The 15,694-nt window shown below is 47.7% G+C and overlaps 1 protein-coding gene across 1 annotated transcript in view; it reads right to left on the bottom strand.

Annotated features, from left to right (window-relative positions):
* Dyrk4 (dual specificity tyrosine phosphorylation regulated kinase 4) overlaps window positions 1-8,295 on the bottom strand; it is a 52,698-nt gene extending 44,403 nt beyond the window's left edge. Inside the window, exon 1 of the mRNA XM_045139729.1 lies at window positions 8,208-8,295. Within this exon, the coding sequence (XP_044995664.1) occupies window positions 8,208-8,294 (87 nt within the window). The 5' untranslated portion in view covers window position 8,295. The remainder of the gene's footprint in view (window positions 1-8,207) is intronic.
* Between the last annotated feature and the right edge of the window lie 7,399 nt (window positions 8,296-15,694).

The following is a 15,694-nucleotide window of genomic DNA, read 5'->3' as shown; positions in this document are numbered from 1 at the left end:
GCTGTGCCTTGCACACCAGTGCGCTTCCTATCTTTCATGTGCTTCTGACTCGGCTCCAGTCTTTTCCTGGACCCCAGGCTCCCTTAAATAAACACCAAATAAACTCATCGATCCATAATTTATCCTTCTCGAGTCCATTTTCATTCTTTGTTAAGGACAGGGTAAAAACCCAAAATTGGGGTTCATAAGTTGGAAGCCGCCCCCCTCGTGATCCTCAAAGTCCTGCATCAGAAGCACGTAATTCAGGTGTACGTTAAGCACCAAGTTTTCTGTACTGGAGCAGACCGGTGTGTCTTGGAGGACTCGGAGTTGATGACGTCGGGGGCTGTGTCCGCTGGTTTGGCCTCACGCCATGCCTTTGTTCGGTAATTCGGTCATGAAATACTTTCCCTCCAGCTCACACGCAGCCCCTCTGAACATGTCCAGGGGCCTCACTGGCTCAGAAGGAAACATAAATAATGGGCACCATTCCTGTGCCACGTAATGGAAGGGCTGCTGTCTGGCACGTCACCAAAGTGTGACGCGTTCTGGGCAGCAGCCGAGAGCTTAAGAAAACTTACTCTGGGTTTCCAGAGAAATCTGTTTCTGCCCCCAAATGAAAGCCCTTACCAAGCCTTATTGCGCCTGCCTGTTTACGCGTTTGTGCCATAACCCTACCTGCACACGGCCAGAGGAAGTATGGTTTTTGCACAGGATAATACTTTGGCTCTAAGTTAGCCCTTGCAGAATGAAGTATAAAAGAATTCATCAGGCAGTGATCTTTAAACGTTCGCAGAATAAAGGATAGTACAAGAGCCGGGCGTGGTGGCGCACGCCTTGAATCCCAGCACTCGGGAGGCAGAGGTAGGAGGATCGCCGTGAGTTCGAGGCCACCCTCAGACTACATAGTGAATTCCAGATCAGCCTGGACCAGAGTGAGATCCTACCTCAAAAAACCAAAACAAAAACAAAAAAAAATTTGCAGAGGCTGGAAGCCCTGGCGTTCCCATTCTCTCTCTCTCCCTCTATCTGTCTTTCTCTCTGTGTCTGTCGCTCTCAAACAAATAAATAAAAAATTTAAAAAAAAAGTTACAAAGTATGGGCTGGAGGGATGGCTTAGCGGTTAAGGCATTTGTCTGCAAAGCCAAAGGACACAGGTTTGCTTCCCCAGGACCCACATTAGCCAGATGCACAAGGGGGCGCACGCGTCTGGAGTTCGTTTGTAGTGGCTGGAGGCCCTGGCGCACGCTCTCTCTCTCGATCTGCCTCTCCCTGTTTCTCTGATAAATAAATACATAAATAAAAATAAGATATTTTTAAAAATGTTACAAAGTATACTGTGGAAAAAAGGCACCATGAGTGAGAACTGGCAGAAAGTTATAGATGTTAGAAACAAATTCCTCCCCCCTTCAAAACTCCAAGTATTAGTGCTACCCCAGATAAAAATTATAAATTGAGGGCTGGAGAGATGGCTTAGCAGTTAAGCGCTTGCCTGTGAAGCCTAAGGACCCCGGTTCGAGGCTCGGTTCCCCAGGTCCCACATTAGCCAGATGCACAAGGGGGCGCATGCGTCTGGAGTTCGTTTGCAGAGGCTGGAAGCCCTGGCGTGCCCATTCTCTCTCTCTCCCTCTATTTGTCTTTCTCTCTGTGTCTGTCACTCTCAAATAAATAAATTAATTAATTAAAAAAATTATAAATTGACCATGCACAATATATATTTTGTTCAAGGTAGGGTCTCACTCTAGTCCAGGCTGACCTAGAAGTCGCTCTGTAGCTCCAGGCTGGCCTCAAACTCACAGCAGTCCTCTGCCTCCCAAGTGCTAGGATTAAAGGTGTATGCCACCACACCTGGCATTATATGTTTAAAAAATAAAAAATGAAAAGACTGGATTTATAAGTGAAGTATAAGATATCATGCAAATGACCAAATAGATTTTAGAATGATATTAGAGCTTGGTAAAACATGACTATAATCCCAGCACTCAGGACATTGAAGCGGGGGGGGGGGTGGGTCATGAATTCATTTACAAGTGGCAAAAGATCAGAAGACAGAATTTATAAAATAGCCTACAAGTCAATAAGAAAAAGACAAACAACAGCCATGTTTAAGCAGTAAAGATATGACTGGAAATCTTAAAGAAGAGGAAACACAGGGCCAGAGAGATGGCTTAGCGGTTAAGGAATTTGCCCGAGAAGCCAAAGGACCCAGGTTCAATTCCCTGGGACCCACATAAACCAGATGCACAAGGTGGCGCATGCATCTGGAGTTCGTCTGCAGCAGCTGGAAACCCCAGCATGCCCATTCTCTCTCTCTTCCTCTCTCTTTCTAAAACAAACGAATGAATGAATAAATACATATTTAAAAAGAAGGAAAAGAAGGGGAAACACAAACGGCCACTAAACGGAGGAAAGGAAGTTCAAACTCATTAGGAACAATCGCCAAGTCCAAGTACAAATATCATAAACACTGTCAACCCATCCACAAAACCGACAAACAAAAAAGTCACATGGGCTCAACTGTTCAAAGAGGTGCGAGACAACCAGAGCATGAATGCACGGCTAAGGACGGCACACACCGATGCCAGTGCTTTGGAAAACAGTTGGCAACGCCTGGGCAAGGTTCAGCGTCCTCAGAACTCTCACCCGCAGCTGCACTCCTGGGAAGTGACCTAGAAAGAAATCCCTCCGCACCTGCACGCGGGAGATGTGCACACGAGTTCTCCTGAGAGCAGCGGGTGGGGAGATGTCTCGGTCCACAAAGCACTTGCCTTGCAAGCATCAGAACCTGACTTTAACCCCCCCCCCCCCCGAGCCCACGTGAGGAAGCTGAGTGTGGTGGTTATGCGCTTGGCATCTCACCACCGCGGAAGCAGGGATAGGAGGATCCCTGGAGCTCTCTGGACAGTCTGTCTAACCTAATAGCTGAGATCCAAGCCAATGAGAGACCCTATCTCTCTCTCTCTCTCTCTCTCTCTCACACACACACACACACACACACACACACACACACACACAAAAGATGAGTGGAATTCCAGAGCAGTGACACCCAAAGTTGTCCTCTGGCCTCCACACATACGCATGCATTATCCCCTCCCCCCACACACATTTGCACATACACACACATGCACAAAAACAGTGTGTTCTTACAGCACCATTTTCAGTAGCAGAAACAAGAAAAGACTGAATGATCATCAACTTTAAAACCAATAAAGTGGGCTGAAGGGATGGCTTAGCGGTTAAGGCGTTTGCCTGCAAAGCCAAAGGACCCAGGTTCGAATCCCCCTGTATAGTCTCAGGGTGGCCTCAAACTCACGGCGATCCTCCCTCTGCTGGGATTAAAGGCGTGTGCCACCACGCCCGGCTCTATCATCTGTCTATTATCTATCATCTATCTATCTATCCACCTATCCATCCATCCATCCATCCATCATTTTTTTTTTTCAAGGTAGGGTCTCACTCTAGCCCAGACTGACCTGGAACTCACTCTGTAGTGAAGGCTACATGAGCTACAGGGAGCAGAGGCAGATAGAGAGAATGGGCACACCAGGGCCTCCAGCCACTGTAAACAAACTCCAGATGTCTGTGCCACCTTGTGCATCTGGCTTACATGAGTACAGGGGAATTGAACCTGGGTCCTTAGTCTTCACAGGCAAGCGCCTTAACCGCTAAGCCATCGCTCCAGCCTTTACTTGTCTTTTTAATTGGAATCTTGGAGATGGTGATTAAGCCTAGCTTGTTAGGACTTCAAAAGCCCATGTGATAAACAGTGAGAGAGAATAAACAAACACGTAACTCAAAAATGTAGTTAAGGCTCTCTGCCTCTTCTTCCCAAGTGTGTCACCATGGATCCATTTCGTGAGTTACTCCCCTGAGCAGAATGCCAGAGTTAAATCAGGAACACTGCCTGGAGGAGGCAGCCCAGAGTCCCGAGTTTGTGGAAGAAGCATGCAATCTGTAGGATGCCCCACGCATGCTATGAGCCAGACCACGGAAGCAGCAAGGAACAGTCACTCTAGAATGATTTGGGATGAAGTCGGCTGTAAACGCTCCACACGGAGTTTCCAAATGTGGTGCTTTGGCTCAGGTGACCCCCCTAAACTTAGGTGTTCCCGAATGCTGGGTCTGCCGCTGATGGCAATTTGGGAATTAACGCCTCCTGGAGGCCATGTATTGTTGGGGGCAGACTTACGGGTGTTATAGCCAGTGTCCCCTTGCCAGTGTTTGGCACACTCTCCTGTTGCTACTGTCTACTTGAGGTTGGCCAGGAGGTGATATCCACCCTCTGCTCATGCCATCATTTTCCCCTTCCATTATGGAGCTTCCCCCTGAGTCTGTAAGCCAAAATAACCCCCCCCCTTTTTTTTAAATAAATAAGCCAAGCTGCTCTTGGTCAGGTGTTTTCTGCCAGCAATGTGAACCTGACTGCAACCCCAAACAACATGATCTTCTGAACACCCCTTATTTAGATGTTGTCCGTAGATGGTGTCAAAGGTCCCCCTTTCTGCTTGTGAATACCTGGTTTCCCAGGTGGGTGGCTCTGTTTGATGAGGTTGGGGAACCTTTAGGAGGTGGAGGCTTGCTGGAGGAAGTTGTCCACTGAGGGCGGTCCTTGAGGCTTTAGAGCCCAGCCCCGCTTAATACTGGTCCTTTCTTTCCCTGTCTGATCGCTGTATGACCACTTGGCCTCCTGTTTCCCTCATTCCTTCCCCCACTGTGATGGAATGTATCCCCTCGAAACTGTCAACAAGATTAAACCCTTTCCTTCCTCCAGCTGACTCCTGTCAGGTATTTGGTCACAGCAATAAGTAGAAGGACAAATATAAAAATTGGTCCCCAAAAGTAGGGCTGAGGTTGGAGAGAGATGGCTTCAGTGGTTGAAAGTACTTTCATGCAAGGCCTGACAGCCTGGCTTTGATTCCCCAGGACCCACACACAGCCAGATGCACAAAGTGGCACATGCATCTAGAGTTTGTTTTCAGTGCCACGAGGCCCTGGCATGCCCATTCTCTGCCTTTCTCTCTCCCCTCTCTAGCTCTGCAAATGAATAAAATATATTTTAAAAGAAAGAAGTAAGGCTGTTGCTGTGATAAAACCGTGGTTTTCGGGCCTTTACAACTGGTTTGTAGGACGAATATAGGAGTTTGAAACCTTGGGTTAGAGAAGTCTTGCAATGCTGCAAAAAGCAGGGCTTCTCACTAGTCCTGGTCGCTGAATCTCTGTCATGCAGAGGGCCTGACAAACAGTAGGAAATCAATGCATGTGTTCTGAATTAAATAACCATGTTTAAGAGATCTACCCACTGAAATTCTTTGTGTGACTGATAAGCCTTACTTCCTTAGTTTTCTAGGAAAGTATGTTTCAAATCTGAGCTCATGAAACTCCAAAAATATATGTCTACAGATGCCAGGCTTTAGAACACCCAAACCCTTCTAGAACCACACGCCTCTATTTGGTTATGAGGTGGTTGTCCACAGAGGGGCAGTAAAGTGCAATTGATTAAAACTCAGGTCTTAATCTGAAGACTGAATCCCACTGTCTTATTTTATTTCTTAGTAAATAAATTGACACATATTAAATATTGTTTAGAGATATTGTGGGCTCTCTGAGGACTTTAAAAATTTGGGCAAGGGCTAGAGAGATGGCTTAGCGGTTAAGGCTCTTGCCTGCAAAGCCAAAGGACCCAGGCTTGATACCCCAGGACCCATGCTAGCCAGATGAACAAGGGGGCGCGTGCATTTGGAGTTCCTTTGCAGCGGCTGGAGGCCCTGGCTCTCTCTCTCTCTCTCTCCCCCTCTTTCTCTGTTAAATAAATAAATAAATAAAGGTGTGTGCCAATTAAAAAAAAAAAAAAAAGCAGGGCTTTCTGGTTTGAGCTTAGAAGGCCAGAATGCTGACAGAAACCTGGGCGACGGAGACTCAGCTCGCGAGGTTTCAGAGGGGACCAAGGGGTCTGCTGGGGATTAAGCTAAAGGCAGGTTATGGAACATTCTGGCAAAGAATCTGGCTGCATGCTGCTCTTGTCCTGAGAACTTAGTGAGCTTGAAGTGAAAAACAAAATTATTTTTTGTGGAAGAAAATTTAAGGCTGAATAGCATTTCACCTGCGCTAGTTAAAGTTATGAGAGGGCTGGAGAGATGGCTTAGCGGTGAAGGCATTTGCCTGTAAAGCCAAAGGTCTTCGGTTTGATTCCCCAGGACTCATGCGAGCCCAACGAACAAGGTGGCGCATGTGTCTGGAGTTCGTTTGCAGTGGCTGGAGGCCCTGGCATGCCCATTCTCTCCCACTCTCTCTCTCTGTCTCTCTTTCTCTCTCTCTCTCGCCCCTGTGCAGGGATTCTGACCTGACTCTGCTTTGTCTTTCTTAGCCTCAGCAGCTTTGGAACCATGAAAAGACTCTACAACCTCGCATAGATTGCCTTTGTTATGCCGCTAGGACCAATATCACATGGGCGATGCTGTCAAGGTCTGCTACCAGCCCGAGATGAGGCCTGACGCCCGTGAAGCAAAACTGTGCCTGCTGACTTTGCCGAGCAGAGACCTCCTTCAGCACTTTTCCTTATTGCCCTTTCACTTCGAAAGAATTCACATTCTTAAGCCTTCAATGGGTTGGGTCTTACCCTTAGAAAAATCTTTCCTGACGTCCCAGGGCAGAGCGGCAGATTTCTTTTTAAATGTAGTCATCTCTTTAACAATTACAGCCCAAGCAGTCTGGGAAATTAAATTGGCTCACATTTCTGTCTAAACTTTACAGTTTTCATATCTTTCTGCTCTGTGTTTTCTTATTTCACTGCAGATCTGAATCAGAGTAGCTAAGAGGAGCCGTTCCATAGATTACACGCCATTCTGCCTTGAAATTTCCTGCACCAAACACCTAATTCATTACTTTAAAAAATTTTTTTGTTTATATATTTATCTGAGAGCGACAGAGAGAGAAAGAGGCAGATAGAGAGAGAATGGGTGTGCCAGGGTCTCCAGCCACTGCAAACAAACTCCAGATGCATGGGCCCCCTTGTGCATCTGGCTTAATGTGGGTCCTGGGGAATTGAGCTTCGAACTGGGGTCCTTAGGCTTCACAGGCAAGTGCTTAACCAGTAAGCCATCTCTCTAGCCCTAATCCATTACTTTTAAATTCATCTACACCCAAGTTCTTACAACACTGGCAGAATGCAGTCAGTTTCTTTGCCATAATATCAAAAGAACTCTCTCTGGCCCAGTTACTGGTAAAGCCCTTATTCCCCTCTGAAACCTCATGAACCAAGCTATTCTTTCTTTTCTCTCACCCTTCTGGTCTTCCATACTCTCACTAAAATGGCCCATTAAGCCCTCCTCACAGCATGGAAAGGTTTCTCTAGTACAAAGCTGCAGAGACTTCCACATTTCTCCCACAAAACCGTTCCAAAAGGCTAAGAAGCACATGGTCAGGTTTACAGCAGCAATGACCCCGCTTCTCTGTGCCAACTTTCTGCATCAGTTACTTTATATTATTATTATTATTATTTCTGGGAAAAAGGACCCAACCAGAAGCAGCTTATGGAAGGTAAGACTGTCTTTTGGCTTACAGATCAAAAGGGGAGAGTCCATCGTGGAAAGAAAAGCACAGCAGGTGTCACATTGCCACAGGAAGGAGAGAGAGAGAAAGCGAGACAGAGAGAGAGAGAGAGAGAGAGAGAGAGAGAGAGAGAGAGAGAGAGAGCACAGCACACGGGGCCCAGTTATAACCTCAAGACCCACCTCCCAGTGACACAATTTCCCCGGGAAGGTTTCGCCACCTAAAGGTTCCACAACCTTCCTGAAGAGTGCCAACGGCTGAGGAATTAAGTCTAAGTATTCACACACGTGAGCCCATGGGAGACATTTTATATCCATACCACCACACCCTCACACTGGCCTCAAAGGTGCTTGGGCCGGGCTGGAGAGATGGCTTAGTGGTTAAGCGCTTGCCTGTGAAGCCAAAGGACCCCGGTTCGAGGCTCGATTCCCCAGGACCCATGTAAGCCAGATTGCGTGCACAAGGAGGCGCACGTATCTGGAGTTCGTTTGCAGTGGCTGGAGGCTCTGGCGCGCCCATGCTCTCTCCTCTCTCTCTCTCTCCCTCTTTCTCTGTCTGTTGCTCGCAAGTAAATAAATAAAAATATTAAAAAAAGAAGTGATGATCACCTGCGGGTCTGAGGTGCCCACGTTTTCATGGGTGTGCTTCAGTTGCAGTCTGGGGTGAAGTCAGCTGCTTACCTTCATAGGCGTGAAGCTTGGCTGATTTCTTGTTTTCAGGTTCGGGAAGGTAGTCAAACTGCGTTTCCGTGGTTTATTAGCATCCATTGGAATCCTGCAGGAGAGAGTAACAAGTAAGTTTGGCGCTGGGCATGGTGGCACGTGCCTATCATCCCAGCACTTGGGAGGCTGAGGCGACAGGATTGCAAGCTTGGCCATATAGCAAGAGTGTATCTCGAAACTGATACTTATGCTGATATGAGAAGCTAGCGGCGGGCCGGAGAGAGGGCTTAGTGGTTACGGCACTTTCCTGAGAAGCCTAAGGACCCAGCTTGGATGCTCCAGGTCGCACGTAAGCCAGATGCACAAGGGGGGAGCACGTGTCTGGAGCTCGTTTGCAGTGGCTGGAGGCCCTGGCGCGCCCATTCTCCCTCCCTCCTTCCCTCTCTCTCTGTCAAATAAATAAGTAAAAATTAATTAAATTAACTTAATTTAAAAAAAAAAGAAAATCAGGGTTAGAGATTCTGTTTTCCCTCTTTCTTCCTGTCCTGGTGTCAAATGAATGCAGGACATGAGAGAGAGAGAAAAAAAAGAGAGGGAGAAGAAGGAGGAGGAAGAGGAGAAGGAGGAGGAGGAAGAGGAGGAGGAGGGGAAGAACACCGTCAACTTGTCAGAGCAATGCTTCAGACCACCCCCCCTCGTTACTGCAAAGCAAACGTCACTGTGTTGCCACACACAAAATACCTTCTGCCATATGATAACTATGTCCATGCTGAGGTACTTGCACATTTAATGTCTACAGAAAACAAAAAAGAGGGAAACCAAGGTGTCATTTTGCCATTTTTGTACCTTTCATTCAGTGCACAGCTCCATGAATAATGAACTCACTGCAAGATTTTATTTTATTTTTTTAATCTTGTTTATGGACTGGAGAGATGGCTGGGCGGTTCACTGCACTTCCCGAGTAAGCACGAGGAACTAAGGAGGGCTGGGAGACTGTTCTAGATTGATCCACAGGACCTACACAAACAGCGGGCTGTGGCCATATGCGTCTGTAGCCCCAGCCTTGTGAGGGAGTAGAGACTGGAGACTTGCTAGAGATCATGGCAAAAACGGCGAGCTCCTGCCTACGTCAGGAAGAGGCTCTGGCTCAAGCAAGAACTCGTGGAATGATGGACTAGGGCACACAATGTGCCACTATAGGCACTGGCAGAGAGAGAGCACCCCGACACAGAGGAGCCCCTGGGACACGCACACACACACACACACACACACACACACACACACACACACACACACAATCATGAATGTGATTATGGAATCTAGTTAAAGCTGTGACCTATAAATGGATGGTGAGTTTTCTTTAACTTTATTTATGTATTTATTTATTTAGGTTTTGTGAGGTAGAGTCTCACTCTAGCTCAGGCTGACCTGGAATTCACTATGTAGTCTCAAGCTCACGGGGATCCTTCTACCTTTGCCTCCCGAGTGTCGGGATTAAAGGCGCGAGCCACCACGCCTGCCTGGATGGTGAGGTTTAAAGGGCTCCATAAGCATCTCTACTTATTGGCACATTCGCAGAATATTGCTGAAACTCCGTGTCCCATGGAAGACCCTTTTATCCTCCATCTAACAGGAGCCAAGGGAATCAAATATATGAAATGGGGCAAAACAAGGATCAATACAAATATAATCATGGCTTCTGCAAATCACTCCATTTTGAACCTTTGCAGGCATTTTAGCCAACCAGTGATGGCAGCAGCATAATTTTGAAACTATTCATAGAATTGAAGATAAGTCACACAAACGTTTAGTGCAGCATAAATATTAAAAAATAAGAACTCATCCGTATGTTATGGGAAGCTAAAAATATGGTATGCATATGTTTTACGGAACATGACATAGTTCATTTAAAAATGCAGTAGATCTGATAATACCTGTGATACACTGTGTTAAACTAGTATAGCAAGAGTATAAAGTGAATCTATATTTATTTAATAAAAGGCAAGATTGTCACGTCCATATACAGGCACATTGAAGGACTGGATGAGCTGAAAAAAAGTAAGGAGCTCTGGGCAGTAGGGTTGGGGAAGGTGAGTGGGAATTGTTCCTCTTTAATGATATGCAGTCGCGTCACTGCTGGGCACGGTGCACACCCCTGTAACGCTAGCACCTTCAAGGTGGGCTCAATGGTGAACCCATTTACAAATAAATAGAATAAAGAATAAAGCAGGCTGGAGGGATGCCTTAGTGGTTAAGGCACTTGCCTGCAAAGCCAAAGGACCCAGGTTCAATCCCCCAGGACCCACGTAAGCCAGAGGCACAAAGTGGTGCATGCATCTGGAGTGTGTTTGCAGTGGCCAGAGGCCTTGGCACACCCCCATTCTCTCTCTCTCTGTCTGCATTTTTCTCTCTCAAATAAATAAATGAAATATTAATAAAAGAATTTAAGAAAAGAACAAAGCTGGGCATGGTGGCTCATACCTTTAATCCCAGCACCCAGGAGGCAGAGGTAGGAGGATCGCCATGAGTTCAAGGTCACTCTGAGACTACATAATGAATTTCAGGTCAGCCCGGGCTAGACCGAGACCCTACCTCAAAAGAAAAAAATTTTGAAGATTTGGGTTTTCATCCTTTTTAGCCCAGGCTTAAGTGACCCACCTAATCCTAAAGTTGCTGGGACAACAGCCTCATGCCATGGTTTCGAGCTATGGGAATGTTTAATGTACACACACACACACACACACACACACACACACACACAAACACACACATTATTACAAAAATTCCCACGTGAGGGGCTGGAGGAATGGCTTAGTGGTTAAGGGGTTTGCCCGCAAAGCCAAAGGATCCGTTAGATTCTCCAGGACCCATGTAAGCCAGACGCACAAGGGGGCACACGCGTCTGGAGTTCGTTTGCAGTGGCTAAATGCCCTGGTGCACCCATTCTCTCTCTCTTTCTCAAATAAATAAATAAATAAATAATTTTTTTTTTTAAATCCCAAGTGAAAGTCAGCAAAAAGTAACAGTTGGTTCTCTGATCAAGATCAGGGTTTCACTTCTTCCTCCTGGGTGTTCTCCAAACATTGGCTGAGGCAGTTCAACTGGGGCTGTGGCCACGATCTCTACCGTTGAGGTGGACTCAGGCGGCAGGAGAGAAGACAGAGAGGGTCGATGCTCTCCCACAGGCATCCGCAAAGAGTGCATGGGAGCTGGTGTGATTGCGTCGGGAGAGCTGAGGCGGCCTTCCACCTAAACAGAGAGGGCTGTCCTTGAGGAAAGGGCAGGGCGGGCGCAGGGTCCAGGGCAGATGGACAAGGCTGCACGGGGGGCGGAGAGGGCAAAGCCGTCAAAGAGCTGTCATTCATTTCCCAGGATTGCAGGCACAGCCTCCAGATGCAGCTGGAGGAGGGCTGCGGAGGTAGGTCAGCCTGTGAAAAATCGTGCAGTCCCAGTAGCCTGAGACCTGTGTGGGGTTTTCTAAGTCTAGGCTGACGAGGCAGCTCTGGGCGTCAGGACCATTTTTGTGACGGTAGCATCGGGCATGGTTTGGAGAGGCTCCCTTAGAAAGCCATTCTTTTAAAAAAAAACTTTTTTTAAAAATTTTCTTTATTTATTTGAGACAGAGTGAGAATGGGCATGCCAGGGCTTCCAGCCACTGCAAACGAACTCCAGAGGCACATGCTACCATGTGCATCTGGCTTACGTGGGACCTGGAGAATCGAACCTGTGTCCTTAGGCTTGGCAGGCATGTGCCTTAACCACTAAGCTGTCTCTCCAGTCCCGCCCTCCCCCAGAAAGTCATTCTGATATCTATGCAAGAGACAGTGGGGGAGAGCCTCAGCCAAGGTGAGGGCAGGGCGAGTGTGAACGGGTAGAGTGTTGGCCTCCAGCTGGACACGAGATTTATAAGCTCCCAACCCCCGAGAGAACATGAAGACTTTTCTCCTGCTAAGGCCCTGTACCAGGCCCTTCCTTGTACTGCATAGGGACGCGGTACTGTGAGAGTCAACGCGCGTCCTCCACCTGCCTGGGCTCTTTTCTGTGTTTCACCCTGGCAGCTGCAAGGAAAGGGGTTGTTGTAGCCAGCTCCACGTGGCTGGGATGGACATGCCAACCAGGCACAGCTTTTAGGAAGAGGGGTTTATTTCTCCTTACAGATGCAGGGCGAGTTCCATTCTGGTGGAAGAGACAGGCTCCTTTCACAGACCCAAGAAGAGAGAGAAACCACCACCAGCCAGCAGCACAAACAAACACTGAAGGGCAGCAAAACAGGAGGGGGCTATGGTGGGCAGCAGGGTGGTACAGCGGCAGGAAGGAGCAGGGCCCCTCAGAGAGCTCAGACCTCTCTGTATACCTTTAAGATGGGAATGAGGTCCAACCTCCAACCCCAAGGACACCTTTGCACCTGACTCCAGGATCTGCCCCGGTGATATCCCTCTCCTCCAGCCAGGTGGTTAGACCTCAGCGTTCTTTTTTTTTTTTAATTTTTTACTTTTATTTATTTATTTGAGAGCGACAGACACAGAGAAAGAGGGAGAGAGAGAGAGGGAGAGAATGGGCACGCCAGGGCCTCCAGCCACTGCAAACGAACTCCAGACGCGTGCGCCCCCTTGTGCATCTGGCTAACGTGGGTCCTGGGGAGTCGAGCCTCGAACCGGGGTCCTTAGGCTTCACAGGCTAGCGCTTAACCGCTGAGCCATCTCTCCAGCCCGACCTCAGCGTTCTTGATTGTTCAAAATTTGAATAGAGAAATAAATAAAGAAAGAAACAGATTTCTTCTCTTCACTTCACCTTCCAGGCACTCTGCAAAGGCTTTGCTCCGAGTCTGTGGCAAAGCTTCCACAGGTGGGACCGGGAAAGCCTGCAAGGTGGCTGTCCCAGCTCCTTAACCACGTCTCCGGGTCTAGCTTGTGTCCTTGTCACTGTGAAGGCAGTGACGCAGTTACGTCCCTTGCTGTCGTCAGAGTACTTCGACGAATGCAATCTAGACCAGCGTTTACCTTTCTGTAGCTTCCATGTCACGCGTGTGGGCTCGGGGGTCGTCTAAAGTCGCCGAGAAGCGTGCGTTTTAGACGAGGTGTAGGTGACATGGACTTAGATGGACAGTCAGAGAGGGGTTGGCATATCGCCAAAGATTCCCTTCAGATCTGCATCTTCTAGGTCGACTCCAACAGAGTAGGCTTTAGTCCCAGAACCAATTAGGCATGGTCCACAGTTTCTTTTTTTTTAAAAAATATTTTTTATATGTTTATTTGAGAGAGAGAGAGAGAGAATGGGCGCGCCAGGGCCTCCAGCCACTGCAAATGAACTCCAGATGCATGCTCCCCTTGTACATCTGGCTCACATGGGTCCTGGGGAATCGAACCGGGGTCCTTTGGCTTTGTAGGCAAACACCTTCGCCGCTAAGCCATCTCTTTAGCCTGTTTTTGTGATACAGGGTCTCATTCTGTATGCCAGGCTGGCCTGGTGCTTGCTAAGTTGACTAGTGATGTTCCTGCTTCTCTCTGCCTCCTGAGTTCTGGGATTTAAGGTGGTTCCTGCTTTGTTCATGCTGATGGCATCACTGAAGTTATCATCTAAGTCTTATAAAAATGATTTAGGGGGCTGGAGAGATGGCTTAGCGGTTAAACACTTGCCTGTGAAGCCTAAGGACCCCGGTTCGAGGCTCGGTTCCCCAGGTCCCACGTTAGCCAGATGCACAAGGGGGCGCACGCGTCTGGAGTTCGTTTGCAGAGGCTGGAAGCCCTGGCGCGCCCATTCTCTCTCTCTCCCTCTATCTGTCTTTCTCTCTGTGTCTGTTGCTCTCAAATAAATAAATAAATAATTTTTTAAAAAGAGAAAAAAAATGATTTAGGGCTGGAGAGATGGCTTAGTGGTTAAGGCGCTTGCTTGTGAAGCTTAAGGACCCAGGTTCCATTCCCCGGGACCCACGTGAGCCAGATGCACCATGTGGTGCACACTTCTGGAGTTCTTTTGCTGTGGCTGGAGGCCCTGGTGCACCCATTCTCTCTCTCTCTCTCTTTTTATCTCAATTAAATGTATAAGATAGCCAGGTGTGGTGCACACCTTTAATCCCAGCACTCGGGAGTCAGAGGTAGGAGGATCTCTGTGAGTTCAAGGCCACCCTGAGACTACATAGTGAATTGCAGGTCAGCCTGAGTTAGAGTGAGACCCTACCTCGAAAAACCAAATATACTATATATATAAAAATATATATAAAATATTCTTTTTAAAAACAACAAAAAAACTGTGGACCATGCCTAATTGGTTCTGGGACTAAAGCCTACTCTGTTGGAGTCGACCTAGAAGATGCAGATCTGAAGGGAATCTTTGGCGATATGCCAACCCCTCTCTGACTGTCCATCTAAGTCCATGTCACCTACACCTCGTCTAAAACGCACGCTTCTCGGCGACTTTAGACGACCCCCGAGCCCACACACGTGACATGGCAGCTACAGAAAGGTAAAAGCTGGTCTAGATTGCATTCGTCGAAGTACTCTGACGACAGCAAGGGACGTAACTATGTCACTGCCTTCACAGTGACAAGGACACAAGCTAGACCCGGAGACGTGGTTCAAGAACTGGGACAGCCACACCCATTACCTCTCTCTCTCGCTTTCTCTCTCAATCTCTCCCTCTCTCTGTCTCTAGTAAATACATAAAAAATTTAAAGCTGGGCGTGGTGGCGCACGCCTTTAATCCCAGCACTCGGGAGGCAGATGTAGGAGGATCACCATGAGTTCAAGGCCACCCTGGGAATACATAGTGAATTCCAGGTCAGCCTGGGCCAGAGTGGGACCCTGCCTCAAAAAACAAATTAAAAATATTTAGACAATGACTTAAGTCGTTGTGACTTTGTTCTTAGCGGAGCTGAGGAAACTGCCCATGTCCCGAGTCATACCTACCACATCCATTATGTTCCTCAAGTGAGACGGAAGGCGTTTACATTGGATGCTTCCACAATTTGAACACCTCCATTTAAATGGCCTCGTGCCTTTTGCCCAATATCCATTGAGACCTGAAGAACGAAATTAGTTAAGACCCGCGGTGGCTGAAGGTTACAAACATTCTCTACCTGGAGCTGCACGTTTCAAACACAGAAAACACCAGAAATAAGCAGCAGCAACAACAACAAAAACCTCAGAGGGTGCGCTTCTCATGACCTTGTAAGTGAACAATTCACTACTATTGGGGGATTTCCTAGGGTGAGAGCGAGGGAGGAGAGATGCAGGCCTGGGGAGATGGCCCTTGCCTGCAAAGCCTAATGACATGGGTTCGATTCCCTAGTACCCACTTAAAGCCAGATGTACAGTGGCAGCATGCATCTGGATGGAGTTCATTTACAGTGGCTGGAGGCCTTGGCACCGTATCTCTCGGCTTGCAAATAAATAAATAAGAATATATTTTTTTTTTTAAAAAGAGGAGAGATGCTCAACTCCTGTGAATTATACTCTGGAGCTCAGCTCTGCACAGGGGACTTCAGGGCAGGTGGATCATCATGAGAG

The sequence above is a fragment of the Jaculus jaculus genome, chromosome 23 (assembly GCF_020740685.1).
Source record: "Jaculus jaculus isolate mJacJac1 chromosome 23, mJacJac1.mat.Y.cur, whole genome shotgun sequence".
In the NCBI taxonomy this organism is placed as follows: domain Eukaryota; kingdom Metazoa; phylum Chordata; class Mammalia; order Rodentia; family Dipodidae; genus Jaculus; species Jaculus jaculus.
Note: the sequence above shows the minus strand (reverse complement) of the source record. Positions and strands in the feature narration are given on the sequence as shown.